Source organism: Ascaphus truei, chromosome 2 (genome assembly GCF_040206685.1).
Source record: "Ascaphus truei isolate aAscTru1 chromosome 2, aAscTru1.hap1, whole genome shotgun sequence".
Lineage (NCBI taxonomy): Eukaryota > Metazoa > Chordata > Amphibia > Anura > Ascaphidae > Ascaphus > Ascaphus truei.
In genome coordinates this window covers 349,652,459-349,668,317 of record NC_134484.1, presented here as the reverse complement: position 1 = coordinate 349,668,317, position 15,859 = coordinate 349,652,459, and the positions used below count along the sequence as shown (strand labels likewise).

Below are 15,859 nucleotides of genomic sequence, written 5' to 3'. Positions count from 1 at the left end.
ATGCTTCTTTGGTAACCAGATGCTTTGGCTGTCTCTGTGAGATTACTGTTTGTGGGAACTCCACTTCCACCACAGACAATGTGTAAGTCATTCCATTTTCTTCTCCTTGGAAAGTTGATGCCATCGTTAGCCAAAACAGTTAAATAAGTGAATGATAAATTGGAGAATGATTGCTTCATTGAAAAGAACAACTTTTTCAATGGAAAAGGGAGGAGGGGGGGGGGGGGATTTGTTTCCTCCACTGTTAATGGGATTCAATATTTGTAAGGAAGTCAATTAGATTGGTAAATAGCTTATTTATTGTTTGACTGGGCTGCCTTTTTAACTATTTCGCAGCCAGGAATGTAGTTTTCTCTAGGGTGGATAGGGTCTGATGTGGCATTTGCTAAATATCTCAACCACAGCATTGCTATTCATCCATAAACACTACGATTAACCCTTCAGTCACAGACTGCACTGCATTGCACGGTAACCTTCCTTCACTACAAGAGTTAGCCAGTATGCAAATGTTGAAAAGACATCCCCTTAATGTTTGTAAGGGAGTTTAACCAATGGGGGGAAAGGGCTCTGGCTTCAGATTACAAGCACATTGCAATAACAAAGCCCCCTCCGCATTGTCATGGTAATAATAACGCCTTCCAGTAAGAGTCAGCGCCCTTTCCTGAGCCTGCATCCGTGTTATTCAAATCACTTGGATACAAGGGGGAGGCAGAATATACTAGTAACCCCTTCAGAGCCCGTTCAAAGCAACGCGTTGCAGTCCGCTCAGGCACTGTATAAATATGTAGTTATTTCCAATTCCCTTTCTCTTTTTTTTTTCTGTCGAATTAAGCAAATACTATTGCATACACTACAATTGTGCGGTTAAACCCTCTCCCAAATGCTTGTACTATGTATGGTATACATATTACACTATATGGAATACATTTTGTAGCACGATTTATAAATAAATAGCTTTATATGTCCATATGTATATAACACACGTAGACATATAGACATACTGTACATACACACAATATATATATATATATATATATATATATATATATATATATATGTGTGTGCGTGTGTGTGTGTGTGTGTGTGTGTGTGTGTGTGTGTGTGTGTGTGTGTTTTGTGTATGTGATCCCAAGAGCCTACGCTCTAAGCTACATATAGAAGCATTAGATCAATCCCACAATAGCACATACATACCCACACATATGTTATATGTTACTAGATATCTCCGTGTTGAGTGGTTAACTGTATCTGATGCCCCCTAGTTTTCGTTTAGTCGTTTCCCTAGCACAAGACAACGAGTTCAAGTCAACATATCACATACTGTAATCTGCACGCCTAACCCTGGACACCCTTATGGCAGCAGACGATAATAAAACACAGAAAAGTTGATGGCAGATGAGCATGACATTGCAGCTTACCTGTACCGGGGCTGCTTTGTTTGATGCCTGCGAGTGACTGATCCCCTGTGGCTCTTCGGTTAATAAGAAAGACAATGCAGGAAGGAGACGCTGCTGCTGCTGCTGCTGCTGCTGCTGCTGCTGCTGACTGCGCGCCCTGGCTGTGCTCGCCTGCTGCCTTCCTCTGCCTGGGAGCGGCCCATGCATGAGCAGGGCACGGGGATGAGCTCTGTGCGTCACCTTGATGGAGCAGCGCTTGGAATTTAAATGCCTCTAGAAGGACGATCCATCAATAGCAAGAGCAGGCAAACTTTCCCAGGGAGCTCGCCCATTGGCTGGCCAACCCCACGTGACGCCAGTGCACTGTACATTCATATCATTTTCTGCTGGCCCTATGGAGGAAGTGAGAAAGTTGGCACGGTCACCCTGGACTCTGAAGACACAGTCACCTAGTGATAGATGGACTATGCGAGGATGAGTTCCTTCTTAGATTACCCAGCCCTAATTAACGGAGAGCCTGGGACCTGCTCATCCAGAGCCTTCCACCCTGACCATGGACTTACAACTTTCCAGTCTTGCGCAGTCAGTGCTAATAACTGCAACAACGATGATCGTTTTATGGTTGGAAGGGGGGTCCAGATAAGTTCTCATCATCACCACCACCACCACCATCCCCACCAAACGGGTGCCTTCCAACACCACAACAACTTGGGGATGTCATATTCGCACCCCAGCTGCGCTACAGGGTATGGCATACAGAATTTCAGCACAGGTTATTCTCATTTTCCCATAAATCAGGAAGCAGATGCAAACGGAGGGTACCCTCAATGCACCACTGCTGTCTACACTGGAAATATTGCATCTTCTGTGGTCCAGCACCATCAGACCTATGTTGAAGGAACAACCGGATCAGCTCAGTACATCCACCAATCATATGGAGCAGAGCAGCAGAACCTTTCTCTTGCGAGTTACAATAACAATGTATCCAGCATCCATGCCAACCACCAGGAAGTCTGTCGCTCTCCTTCTGCTGAAACATCACCTCCGGCACAAACGTTTGACTGGATGAAAGTAAAACGAAATCCACCAAAAACAGGTAAGTGGCCACCATACTAACCATGTTACTGCTGCCCTGTATCACTATGAGAAACCAATATTGTTTATTGTGGACCTTGCAGTTGTGGCCATGGTGTAGTGAATATATGTGTATGCTATTACTTTCCCATGATATCACCATGACACCTGTGATACAGCCAAGCTTAAGCACACACTGTACCGAAGTAGTAATTAAACTGTCATTCCCTTTATGTTTCCCTTCTTGCTCACTTTGGTTCATGGCTGTTGGAGATATTTATGAACTTAATTGTATACTCGTTGGATATAACCCCGTTCCCTTTTGTTTCTGTATTTCAGGTAAAGCTGGAGAATATGGGTATGCAGGTCAACCCAACACAGTGAGAACAAATTTCACCACTAAGCAACTAACTGAGCTGGAGAAGGAGTTTCATTTCAATAAGTACCTGACCAGGGCCAGGAGAGTGGAAATAGCAGCTGCTTTACAGCTCAACGAGACCCAGGTGAAAATCTGGTTCCAGAACCGCAGGATGAAGCAGAAAAAACGAGAAAAAGAGGGTCTCCTTCCAATATCTCCCTCAGCCAGCACAGGAAGTGATGAGAAGTCAGAAGAGCTATCAGAAAAATCCAGTTCTTCACCTTGTGCCCCATCTCCGGCTTCATCTACTTCTGACCATCACAATACCTCTAACTAAAATAACATTACTGCAAACTTTTAGATAAAAAGCTGTTACATTCTCTACGAAAGCCTTATTTAACAGTCTTTTTTTGTGCTATGTGTGTAAAAATGCCACCTGGCATTAGTAAGATTTTCTTTGCACAACGTGTTTGAGCCAATTGGTGTTTTGAGCTAAGGAACCAAACGAACTCTAGTATCAGTGTTGGCATGTATTACGTTAAATATCTGCTATATGAGCTCCTCGCTATGGACAAGTTGTTTACTGCTGGAGAAACATTTCTTCTGAACTTTCCTGCTTAGACAATATTGGGTACCAATCCTCATAAAGTGATGCACTACTGAAAAAAAAAGTTTACAAAAGTTGAAAGACTGATTTTAATTTAATTTTTTATTTCGTGTCTGTATGTTGAGAGCTTGTAAATACATTGTTCAAGAGATTTATCTTTTAAGCCTTTTTTGTAGAAAATCTAATTAATTATCAGATGGATTCACGGTGGGAGGAAACTCAAAAGTTTTACAGCAAAATAAAACGAATGTTTGAATCAAATACCAAAGACATTATACCTCAACATTGTCTCACTATATGTTCACATGTTCCAATTGTTTTTGTAAACATGTATAACTGTGCAGCTTTGTTTCCCAGAAATTTGTGCTGGACTGTTCTGATCCTGGGGTATATTATCCAAACTAATTAAATCGTTATCTTAATCACTGATTAAAAAATAATGTCTTTTAGTCGTTAATAGTAAATGTGATCAATGGCCAAATGAATGTATATTATTTGATTCGTGTATGAGATTTTGCATGATACACATTGCTTTGACGTATCTAATATACACTGAGTTCTATCAGTTGTTACTTGTGATCAAAACATATTTCGATACAACAATGTACAGTATGGCCCTATGAAACCTGTACATTTTGGGATTCAGGGGCAGAGTTTATGGGTCGTGAAAGTCTAATAAATATGTCGAGATTTTAAATGCCTTATTTTGTTTACTTTCAGTCATTCATTGCACTGATTTTCCTTTTAAACATCATGGCCTAGCCATAGGTATTGCAATAATTTCAACCAATGGCCAAATCTTCAGCGTTTAAAGGGTTGCTATTCACTACTGAGACATTGCACAAGCATTAGAAAGCCCAACTTTGAAAAGTAAGTGGCTAAAAGTAATTAAAAAATATTACATGAATTAGATTACACCTTTTCTTTTTTTAACAGACTGCCTCAAACGAAACAAACTAAAGGAGGAACATCTTGGGTCAAGAAGTGGTGAACTTTTCACCTCGAGCAGAATGTTGACATGTGTAAACAGAGATGCTTGACACAAATGTGAAACTTGTCTTCAGTCAGTCTTTCCTCACATCACTCCATATAAACATAATGTTTCATATCACTTGGTTGCTAAATATTTATTTTCCACCTCTCTCCTTTTATTCCCCATATTAGCCACAATATTTTAAACCGACCCATTTTAAAGAAGTTTAACTTAGGTGCATTTTAAGGTTTTAGTACAGCCATGGAAGGTTCTTCATAACATTAGAATCTAATCGTCAGAGTTTTACCAGGCATGTGCGTTTGGAGTAGGTAGTCAAGGTTGCAAAATCCAACGCAAGGAAGCAATGATATAATCCAAACGTTATCTTTTACAAGGGTTACTGTATAGCAGTTTCCAGTCACATTGACGCTATCAATAATGGGGCTATCTGCAGAGATACTACACGTTCAAAAGACTCAAGTAGGGGCAGCTGAACTTCAAAGTAAAAGCAGAGCTTTCATTCATTCTTCACCACTTCTTTAATGTGTCCTTTGTTTATTGAAGTTAGGCGCAAGGCAAAACAGATGTCTTTCTTCTTCTACTGTACTGTAATGTGTTAAAAAAAATATATTTGCATGTCAACAAACTGTTCCCACTATCTCAAATAATATCCAAAGGAACACGGTACAGTTTAGACTTAGAAGAGAACTTCAAAGTAGAGGAGAATTTAGCATTAAAGTAGCTATTCATGGCATGTAAATTGTGGCATAGGTTTGCTTGTAAGTATTGAAAACGAACAAGAAAACAAACAAAAAACAACACAAAGCAATAGGTCACAGAAAGGACACACATTGTATTACATAACGGATTTCCTATAGGGATCATCAGAATCCATATTATAAAACTAAACATCAGCATATTCCAGTGTTTGGGGAACTATGTTTTTTAGTAGCTGTATTGACAATAACTAACTATATCGTTGATTTCGTGTTGAATGCATTGCGATTTATATATTTTCTAAACATACTTCGTTTCCAACACCTTCAGTTTAATTCCTTAAAAAAAAAAATGTGATAAATATGCTAAAATCATATAAACATCAGCTGAAAATGGTTATTGTGAAATGACAAAGAAAATGTTCATCGGGAAAACAAGTAGTCGTTCCAAACGAATTATAAGCGCCGATGAATTAATTGACAAGAAGAAAACGCAACCAGAAAAAGAAAATGAATAGTTTTTCTATTAAATAGCAGGGTTATTCCACACTTTGCATAGGGAAGTTGAAATAAGTAAAATAAATACATTCTAAATACACACCCGACGCAAGCTAAAAATGTGTATTTTCAATGTCTGCATTTAATTAAAACAAATACAGGCTCTATTACCTCTCAGCCATTAATTTATTTTGAATTAAATTGAAATATTTTCCCTAATAAACCCGATAGTAATATACGGTAAAACTATTTTAAATTAGAACGATATACTTTTAAACTTCGGTGTAATATCATAGAAAATGTAACCCCATTAAATACAACACACTTTTCTAGGATGCTCCAGGAAAGTTCACTTTTTTAGGCAATTGAGATGCTTTGGTGTTTCCTCTGGGGTATTCAGATAGAAACTGATCAATATTTACTTAGTCTAAAAGGGCTGTTGAAAAGCCATCTAACAACAAAATGTTTAGCTGCTTACCCCTGTTTAATCTCAGGTTCATAGAAAGTTCAAGCAGAAATGAATTCAGTAGTAGGTCACATTAGAAGGAATCCTAATGGTTTATCTGTCTGATCAGTTAAAAGCAGCAATTACACAGTGCTCCTTGATTACGAAGCTCACACTGTTGCTGCGAATCATCATTTATAAACGAAACCTATAGCAAACTTCTAACTTGGTATTGAATAGATCTTTTAATTATAACCTGTATTCACCTCCTGTAGTATATGCCATCCCTCTCAGAATGTTCTTTAAAACAATAATTGATGCTGAAGTATTAAAGACCACAACTTGTTACACCACCACAGTTTAAAGTCCACATAATGTTGAAAGGGACACAATTAACATTCATATCCAATTCAATGGCTGGTCAGGTCTTAGATAATGAATGCTGGTCACCGCCTTTCGCTCAAATTATCCTAACATCCACTGTTTGTTGGACTAAAATAGCTTACACTTTCCAAAAACTCCGTTTTAGGAAAAGTCTTAAACAGCCCTCCAAAAAAAAAAAAAAAAAAAAAAAAAGAATAATAACATCACTAATAATATGTATGGTTAATATATCAAATCAAAATGTAAAACATACATTTTTTACTTTTTTTTTATTGACATTGATCTATATTTAAAGTGATATTTAATTCAATAACAAGTAAATCGGTCCCCAAACATATGACATACACAAATATGTTCAAGGTGACTACATGAAATTCGGTATAAACTCATCACCTTTGTCAAAATATAACGTAAAACTGGAATTTCAAAACTCAATTTTAGATCCGGTTGAACAATGAAGTGAAGAGAGAATGATCAGAAATAGCATAGTAATAATATATATCTTATACGTGTGTGTGTGTGTGTGTGTGTGTGTGTGTGTGTGTGTGTGTGTGTGTGTGTGTGTGTATATATATATATATATATATATATATATATATATATATATATATATATTTAAACCCTTCATCACCAATGTGGTCATATTATAACGGTAAGTGATCTGTTGCGCTATTTCAGCAGATTGATTAGTTTGTTTGAATTATTGCTGTCAGTAATACTGACAGACACTTTGCAGGAGACATTACATCCGAGGGTGGGCTTCAGTCCAGCATACTGCATTTCATATGCCCCTTTGCCTTACTTACTTGCTGAAAGATATTGACGTCTAAAGATCTTGGTAAACAGTAAGTTTTGCCGGAGTTTTCATACCACATGTGTTCTTCATCACTGGCTACCAGTTAAAGACCAAACATAAAGGTTACTCCCTCGTCAGGCTGTTAATCTTTCAGTTTTCAAAATCCCAACTCGCAGCTAAATTAACAATCTATTAGAAAGAATTCACAACAGGACAGATTCACCTGATTCCCCCCCCCCCCACCTCCCCACCATTTGCAAATTTCAAATACAATGACTAAACATTCATATATCTAAGAATACAATGCATTGGATAGCCAAGGGAGGCTTTTTACATAGGTTTTACATACACACAGACAACTTCTGATTTAAAGCTGCAGACCAAGCAATATCCTACATGTGTTTATTTTAAATAAAGCAGTTCTGCAATATGAGAAAATACGTGCAGCATTTATAAAACAACAACTCTGAATGACATTTTTAATGTATTATAATGTAACAAGCCTTTTTTGTTTCTATAGCAACCGGTTATACAGTCACAGCTACTGAGTTAATACTCCTCTGCAGCCATTTAGTGAACCCCGGAGCCAAATCTTCGCCGTTCGATCACAGAATAACGGATTGATCAGCAAATATGCTAATTACTAATCATTGTGTGGATTGTATTGATGCACATATTAAAGGGGGGGGGGATTCAAAGGGCAGCTTGGGCTGCTGCTTTAATATATTTCTTAAAATCTTCCTGCAAAGGGAAATAATATGGCAGATAAAAGTAATATTGCAAGCTAGATGCCAAATTGCTGGCTGTGCAATCTTATCAATTGTCAAGATTAACATAGAAGCATCAGACACAAAACACTTCACTATTAAACAAGATAGACGTGGTGGACCTTAGAACATGGGTGTCTTCTGAAGTTGAGACTCTATTCAAGACCCAGTGTAATCTTTGTGATTTTAGATGACCACTTTATTTCTGTTCCAAAATAAGTCATCTGTGCTCAACACTTGGTCAGAATTCAGAACCCAATAGTAGCTGGAATAAGTTTGTCATTTAGCTGGCTGACTGGTATCCAGGTCTGCATTATTCATTTGGCTCTGGCAGCTGATGAAACACTGCAAAGTCAATAAAGATGCATTCATGTTAGCTCTAAACAAAGATACAGGCAAATATGAATCTGTTTACTGTATTTTGATGCAATAAAGGCAGACTAGGAGATAGAGTGTATGCATCCAATCTAGTTTTCTTTCAAATGTAATTGTACCTAAGTAAGACATTTAATAAGTTATGATGGGTAAAAAGAAAGTGACAAAACCCTCCACCATATAGCATACAGCAATGAAAAATCCCTTCACATGTCTTAGGCAGGTCTGCAATCCCTGGCTGCAGTGGAAGCACTGTATGATAGGAGATAATGGTGAAAAGCACGGATGCAGATCTGTCTGAGACATGTGAATGTGCTCACAAGTGATTTTTCATTTGCTACATAAGTACTGTAGGTAAAGATATAGTTGCAGTCAGTGATACTAACTGCAGACCCTCTAACATTGGAAAAAAGGTACAAAGTTATTCGGACACAGTAAAATACAGAAGTTTGCAAGTAAGCGATTACTTCCTATCAAGGTACCAAAACATAGCAAATATACTTTTATCAATGAAACCTGTGTATTTCTTGTTTTTTTTGTATATATTAATATATACATAAATAGTAGGGATATCCCCATTAACTATGGATTTTTTGTCAAATCAGCAATTGCTCTTCAAGCTGCTATAATTAGCTGAAGGTTCTGAGCTTCAATCAATGGGAGACAGTCAGGGCAACTCTACTCAACTCTAACACAGTCAGAAAAAGGTACAATAGGAACAGCTGGTTTTATTAATAATAATAATTTTAATAACTTAATTTTTATATAGCATTTTTCTCCCAATGGGACTCAAATCACTTCACGGTGACAAAATGGGGGGGGGAAAGAAGAAAATATTTAATGTTATTAAAGAGACCAAACACCAGGAAATATATAATACAGGATGGGATGGTACTATAGGTATTAAATGACGGACTGGTTGTGGTTCATTAATTAAATGCCCGGCTCAACAGCTAGGTCTTGAGCCTGTTTTCAGTGGCGTAACTACATTTTTTGGGCCCCCCTGCAAAAATCTAATCCCTCTCATTCTCACACTCACTTTCCTGTCCCCTTCCCTCCCCCACGTCTTCCTCCCTTTCTTAATCTTCCCCCTCTCCCCCACCTCTCTCTGCCCAATCATTGACTCTTCTCCCTCCTCTCTCCCTCAAAAAACCCCGCTCCTCACTCAATTCCCCACCAGACACATACTCTCAAACCCTCCATACACTCAATTCCTCTCCACAACACACCCACACACTCATTCCCCCCAACACCCACTCAATTGCCCCCATACACACACTCACTCAATTCCCCCCCCCCACACACACTTAATTCCCCCCCTCACACGAACACACTCACCCCCCCACACACACACACTCACACTCAATTCCCCCCAGGGCTCCCCCCACACTCAACCCACACACTCCCTCACACACTCAATCGCAACACACATAAACTCAACCACAACACACACCCACATACTCTAAATCCCAGCACACAACCACACACACTCAATCACAAAACACACTCACTCCCAATCACAGCATACACACAAACTCAATCAAAACACGCACACACTCAATCATAACACTCACAAATATAACAACACACACATACAATCTTAACACAGACCCACACACTCTCAAACAGAACACACAGAAACTCAATCACAACACACACCCACACACTCTAAATCACACCACACAACCACACTCTCAATCACAACACACACCCATGCACTCTCAATCACAACACACACACACACACACACACACACGCACGCACGCACGCGCGCGCACGCACGCACACACACGCACACACACGCACACACCCTCTCTCAATCACAACACACACTCTCAATCACAACATACACACAAACTCAATCACAACACACACACACACAATCATAACATTCACATTCAATCACAAAACACACACACAGTCATACACTCTTTTACTTGGGGGAGGGGGGTAGTACTAAGCATACACACACTCAATTTCCCCCCTCACCCCACACACATACACACTCCCAGTCCCCTTCTCCCCCCCCCCCCACACACAATTCCTCCCCCCCAAAACACACACACACATACACACACACACACACACACACACACACACACACACACACACACACACACACACACACACACACACACACACACACACACACACACACACACACAATTCCTCCCCCCCAACATACACACACACACACACACAATTCTCCCAGGACTCCCCCCTCCTCACACACACAACCCACCCAGCCCCCACATACATTCATCACAACACACACTCAATCACAATACAAACCCACACACTCTCAATCACAACACACACCCACACACTCAATCACAAAACACACACACCCACGCCATCATAACACACACACACTCAATCACAACACAAACAAATATAACACACACAATCATAACGCACACACTCAATCACAACACACATCCACATACTCTCAATTATAACACCCACCAAAACACTCAATCACAACACATACACACAATCATAACACACACACTCAATCACAACACCAACAAATATAACACACACAATCATAACGCACGCAATCAATCACAACACACATCCACACACTCTCAATCCCAACACTCACTCACACACTCAATCCCAACACATAATCATGTCACACACTTTCACATGGGGGGGGGGGGGGCAGAGGAGGGGTAGTACTAAGCATGCTCCGGCTCCCCGTGACCTGTTGCACAAACTGGGGCGGGGAAACAGGCAGTGGGAAAGCCCTGCCCCCACAGCAGGCAGAGAGCACAGAGAAGCAGCAGCCGGCGAGGAACTTGAGCCTGATCTCGGGTACAACTTCCAGCGCCGGCCAGCAGGGCCTCTCTGCTCTCTCGCCCCCCTCACCCCCACCCCCACCCCCTGCCTTGCAGGGTTTATCTGCACAGTAATTACACCACTGCCTGTTTTATAGATTTCCAGAGAGGAAGCCTCTTGAACTGTACGAGGCAGACTGTTCCAAAGAGTGGGGGCAGCGAGTGGGGGCAGCGTGGCTAAAAGCTCGGGCCCCAAAGGAAGTTAAGCAGATTCTGGGAACTGTTAGGAGTCCTCCATCTGCAGATCGAAGTTAGCGAATGGGAGTGTAGGGAACTAGATAGGTACTGCACATAAAAAATTGGCACAGTACCTGATAAATAGGTACAATTGCCATCAGATTTTGATAAGCTTTGTATTGTTTCTATTTCACTCAACCATTCAATGGGTCACAGCCCCTTACCTCCCCATAGAATGATTACAAGGTTACCCATGTAGTTCCGGAACTGAATACTTTACTCTCTGGCTTGTAACTACAGCAAGCCAGAATTCTTTCTTTTAGGATACTTCTGTGCTTTTCCAGTAATATTGTTTCCCCTTCTATGTATGTATGTAAGTATGTATGTATGTAATTATGTATGTATGTGTGTATGTATGTATGTATGTATGTATGTATGTATGTATGTATGTATGCATGTATGTATGTATGCATGTATGTCTTTAGTTACATAGCGCCCACAGTGTACTCAGTGCTTTACAGAGACAATACAGTATAGGGAATTATAATACAATAAGCGCATAAGCGCAACAAAGTCAGACAATAGGAAACAAAATCCCTGCCCCGGAGAGCTTACAATCTAAGTTCTATGAAGCAACATTCAAATATCAATCATATACATTATGTATTGACAAAATATTTTATCAGGGAGGTTACATAGGCGTTTATGTACTAACATTTTAGTTTTAAAAAGTACAGTAGTACAACCCTTCATACACTTTACATCCTCTATAACCTATATCATGAAACGTCCATGCTGCATCAAATAATATTTCGGTTGGTACATAACATCCTAACTGTGCTCTAACAATATAAACATACTTTGTAGTCAGGTCAAAGTTGGCAGATGATTTCTGATGCATTTAAACCATTTTTGTGGCGCTACGATACAATTTGTTTAGCACACACCATTTAGATCTGTGTCATGTGCATCCCATTTGTGCCAATCTACCTTGCTAGAACCATGTGTGTTGCCTAAGGTACACAATAAGGAATAAAGAAAGCTAGTACATAAAACATAAGTGTAATATAATGATTTCTGTGTGCTAATTTTATGGCAAAAAAAATCAAATTTGCATAGTGCATAGCCCACATACTGTTGTACATCTCTTTTTAAAGTATGTGCTAGGAGGAACACTCCATATGTAAACTATGCAACAAATATAATCAGCAATTAAAGCCACAGACTTGTTTAAAGTGTGATTATGCTGAGAACCTGCATTTAAAGAATTTGTGGTTGAACCATTGCACTCACATGTAATAATAACTCATTATGTGGATGAGATCGTTGATGTTGTGAATTAGGCAAACTGCTCTGCAAGTAATGCAAATCCAGTTAGATTAGAAGAGTTGGAATTATGAAATGTATCGAAAGAACCATATTTTAATTTGTTTAAAAAAAAAAAAAAAAAATTATGCATATTCTATAAGTACTGTAGCACATTCTGTGTGGGGAAAAAACTTACTTAAAAGCAGTGTCCTGTAAGCTTCTTTCTTGAGATCTCTTTTAACAGAGTTGCCTGAAATGCAGATTAAATTGATTGATTTGCTTAATTTATTTCTGTCAGCATTAGTTATCATTGCGGGTCACATTGCATAGCACAGCAATGCATTACAGGCATCCTGGCACTGGCAGGACACACGCTTTAAAAAGCAAGCTAGAAATTGAATGCTAATATTAGTAATAATAAATTTAATTATTAGCAGCGTTTAGAAAATGTGGGCTATTTCTCTTCCCTGGATGAAATGTGGGGCTTCTGTCAAAAGAGACAAGAGTCCTAAAAAAAATGGCCAATTATCTGGTCCAATTTGTTGTTGAAGAAATAAGAGTTTTGGTTGGTGGAACATTAGATTAGCAACAATTAAAAAACAATTGACATTTCTGATAACTAGGAATGGATTGTGCATTTTAAAAGCAGGTGTGTGCATCATGTGTTTTGTTTTACACCCCCACTTCACACACACATTTTGTAAAGCGCTGTGTACACTGTGGGCTCTTTACCTATTTATATTCACATACACACACATACTCTCACATCACTGACATCCAGGGACATTTTATCACCTCTAGCCATAAAACTGCACAAGGGGGGGGGGGGGGGGGGGGGAGAGGGATTGTTTAAACCTCCTTTTAGCTTCATTCCCTGTAACATCGCCGGAAGAAGAGATCAGTGTATCTCGAAAGCTCGCAAGAATAAAACCATTTAGTTAGCCACAGAACGGTATCGTCTATTCATTTTTAATTTTATATATATATATATATAAAAACACAACACACAAATAGAATACCGCATCAAATCAAACCGATAATAATAAATGATGTCAAAGCCAAAACAGAGTATCCTTGTTAAAATAACTAGAGACCTCTGCCAGCGATGCTGGAGGGATAAAGAATTTAATGTATACACAAAAGTAAAAAAGAACCCTCACAAAAAGCACTCAGACATGTAATACCAAATATTATTATTTTTTTTAAATGTATTGTATCAACTAAATCAAAAACTCAAAACAAATAACACATACACAATAGCACACATGAAACTGACTAAAAAAAGCCTGCCTACTGAACTCTAAATCAGAAGGATAAATGAAAAGGACTTGCACACAACAAAATTAAATGAGACAAAGAAGAAGAAAAAAACCTATATTAGCCAAAGACTGTATCTTTCTAGCGGCTATTTTCATTGTGAGGAATATGGCTTGGGCCATGGGACCACAGTAGCATGACAGTATTGGTACTGTATTGCACTTCTCAGTCGTAATTCGGTTCTTCTTTCCTGACGTGTGGAATGCCAATCATAGTACTGAGATGGCATTGCAGGTGCGCTTATAGCAATGCACAGCTTGTTGGGTTGTGATGTAGAACCTATATCTGGGTTGAACCACACCAGCAGCTTCCTTCATTTTTTTGTAGTATCTTTGCTGCAGACACTTCCTAACATTTAACTGGAGTAAGATTAACACTGCTTCAAATGTTCATAATTCTTTCTTTGATGTTGCATTCTCCATATGGATTGGGGAAGGCAGGCTGCTTTATTCTGGCTATTTAGCCAACAAGTTTTCACTCCTCTCTAGGCAGCTTGTATGGTGAGCGCTGCAGAGCGTTTACGCAGATACATTTCTCTTTCCAACCTTGCTTGGACAAGAGCTATGTAGTACTTCTGAATTACTCTGCAGCTTTTCTCCCTTTTTAAGAAGTTTAGCTCATCAGCGAGAGAATCCTGTTTCTGGAGCTTGCTCTGAGTGTGCATCAGCGCATTCTTCATTATATTTTGGAGCTCTGCGGAGTTCTTCGCTCGGGCCGCAGCTGCTTGCCTTAGTTTCTGGACCTTCTTGTGCTCCCTCTTTGTATGAGTCACCTGGCCTCCAAGCTTGGCCTCCAGCGATGCTCTGGTGATGCTCAGTGTATCCTTCAGTTTCTCATGCTGCTTTGCGTGGACACACTGGGTAATCAGATGTTCTTGCAACACTTGTACTTCTTTAGCAGCCGGCAGATTTGCTTCCTGCAGAGAACGATTTTTCTCTTTGGCAATCTGTAAGTGCGCACACAGACCTTGCAGTTGGTTCTGCAGTAGGTGCTCTGCTTGTGTACGTTGCTCCAATGCTTCTAACTTTTCATATTCAAATAGTCTAATCATTTTTTCTAGCTCGTGAAGCTTTTCATTCTTTTCATTGACGTGGTCAGTCAAATCAGAATTTTCTTCTTTCAGCCTTGTATTTTCTCTTTTTGCCGTCTCTGTAATATTCAGGGCCTCCTTGTAGTCCTCCTTTCATTTATGCACTTCTGCGTTGAGACTCCCGGTCTTCTAGCTTGAGACTTTTATCTCTAGGTTGAGGGTGTTAAGCTCCTTCTGAGAGACTTTAAGATCCCTACTAAGACTGTAACAAAAAGGAAAAGACTAGTGCACAGCCAAGAGTGGGTCCCAAGCCAATGTGTTAAAAAATCTTCTTTATTAATCTATCTTAAAAGTGGAGGTAAACACCCTCCTACGCGTTTCGTGTAAAATACACTTTATCCAGGAGTATGTACTGTTCAAACATTACTTCCTTATATACACCTACTAGCTCCCCATTTTCACGCCACAGCTGATAACATCGGCACGCCCACAATGCGTGATGAGGTCACTCACCCGTCGTGCCAGCCCCCCAAGCCCTCCGGAGTATCCAGGCAGATTGACATCCATTCCCCGTCCACCTCCGCGCATGGAGTCATCGCGGAGGTGACACTGATGAGCACGGCACTTACCCCCCGGGCGTCGATCCCCCGGTGAGCGCCGAGACGCACCTCTCCTCCCTGCTCTCCACGTCATCACCAGGGCGGCTCCACAAGGCAGGCCCGGACCCAAACTCCACCTCTCTCTCACACTACTCAGTGCCTGAATCCAGGGAAAGGAAGACCCACCTCCAAAAACCC

At 40.0% G+C, this 15,859-nt stretch overlaps 1 protein-coding gene across 1 annotated transcript; it reads left to right on the top strand.

Annotated features, from left to right (window-relative positions):
- The first annotated feature begins 1,523 nt into the window (after positions 1-1,523).
- HOXA1 (homeobox A1) lies at positions 1,524-4,098 on the top strand. The gene is made up of 2 exons (XM_075586839.1): positions 1,524-2,493; positions 2,811-4,098. The coding sequence occupies exons 1-2, from the start codon at positions 1,857-1,859 to the stop codon at positions 3,164-3,166; spliced, it is 993 nt and encodes a 330-aa protein (XP_075442954.1). The 5' UTR covers positions 1,524-1,856; the 3' UTR covers positions 3,167-4,098.
- Positions 4,099-15,859: the final 11,761 nt, after the last annotated feature.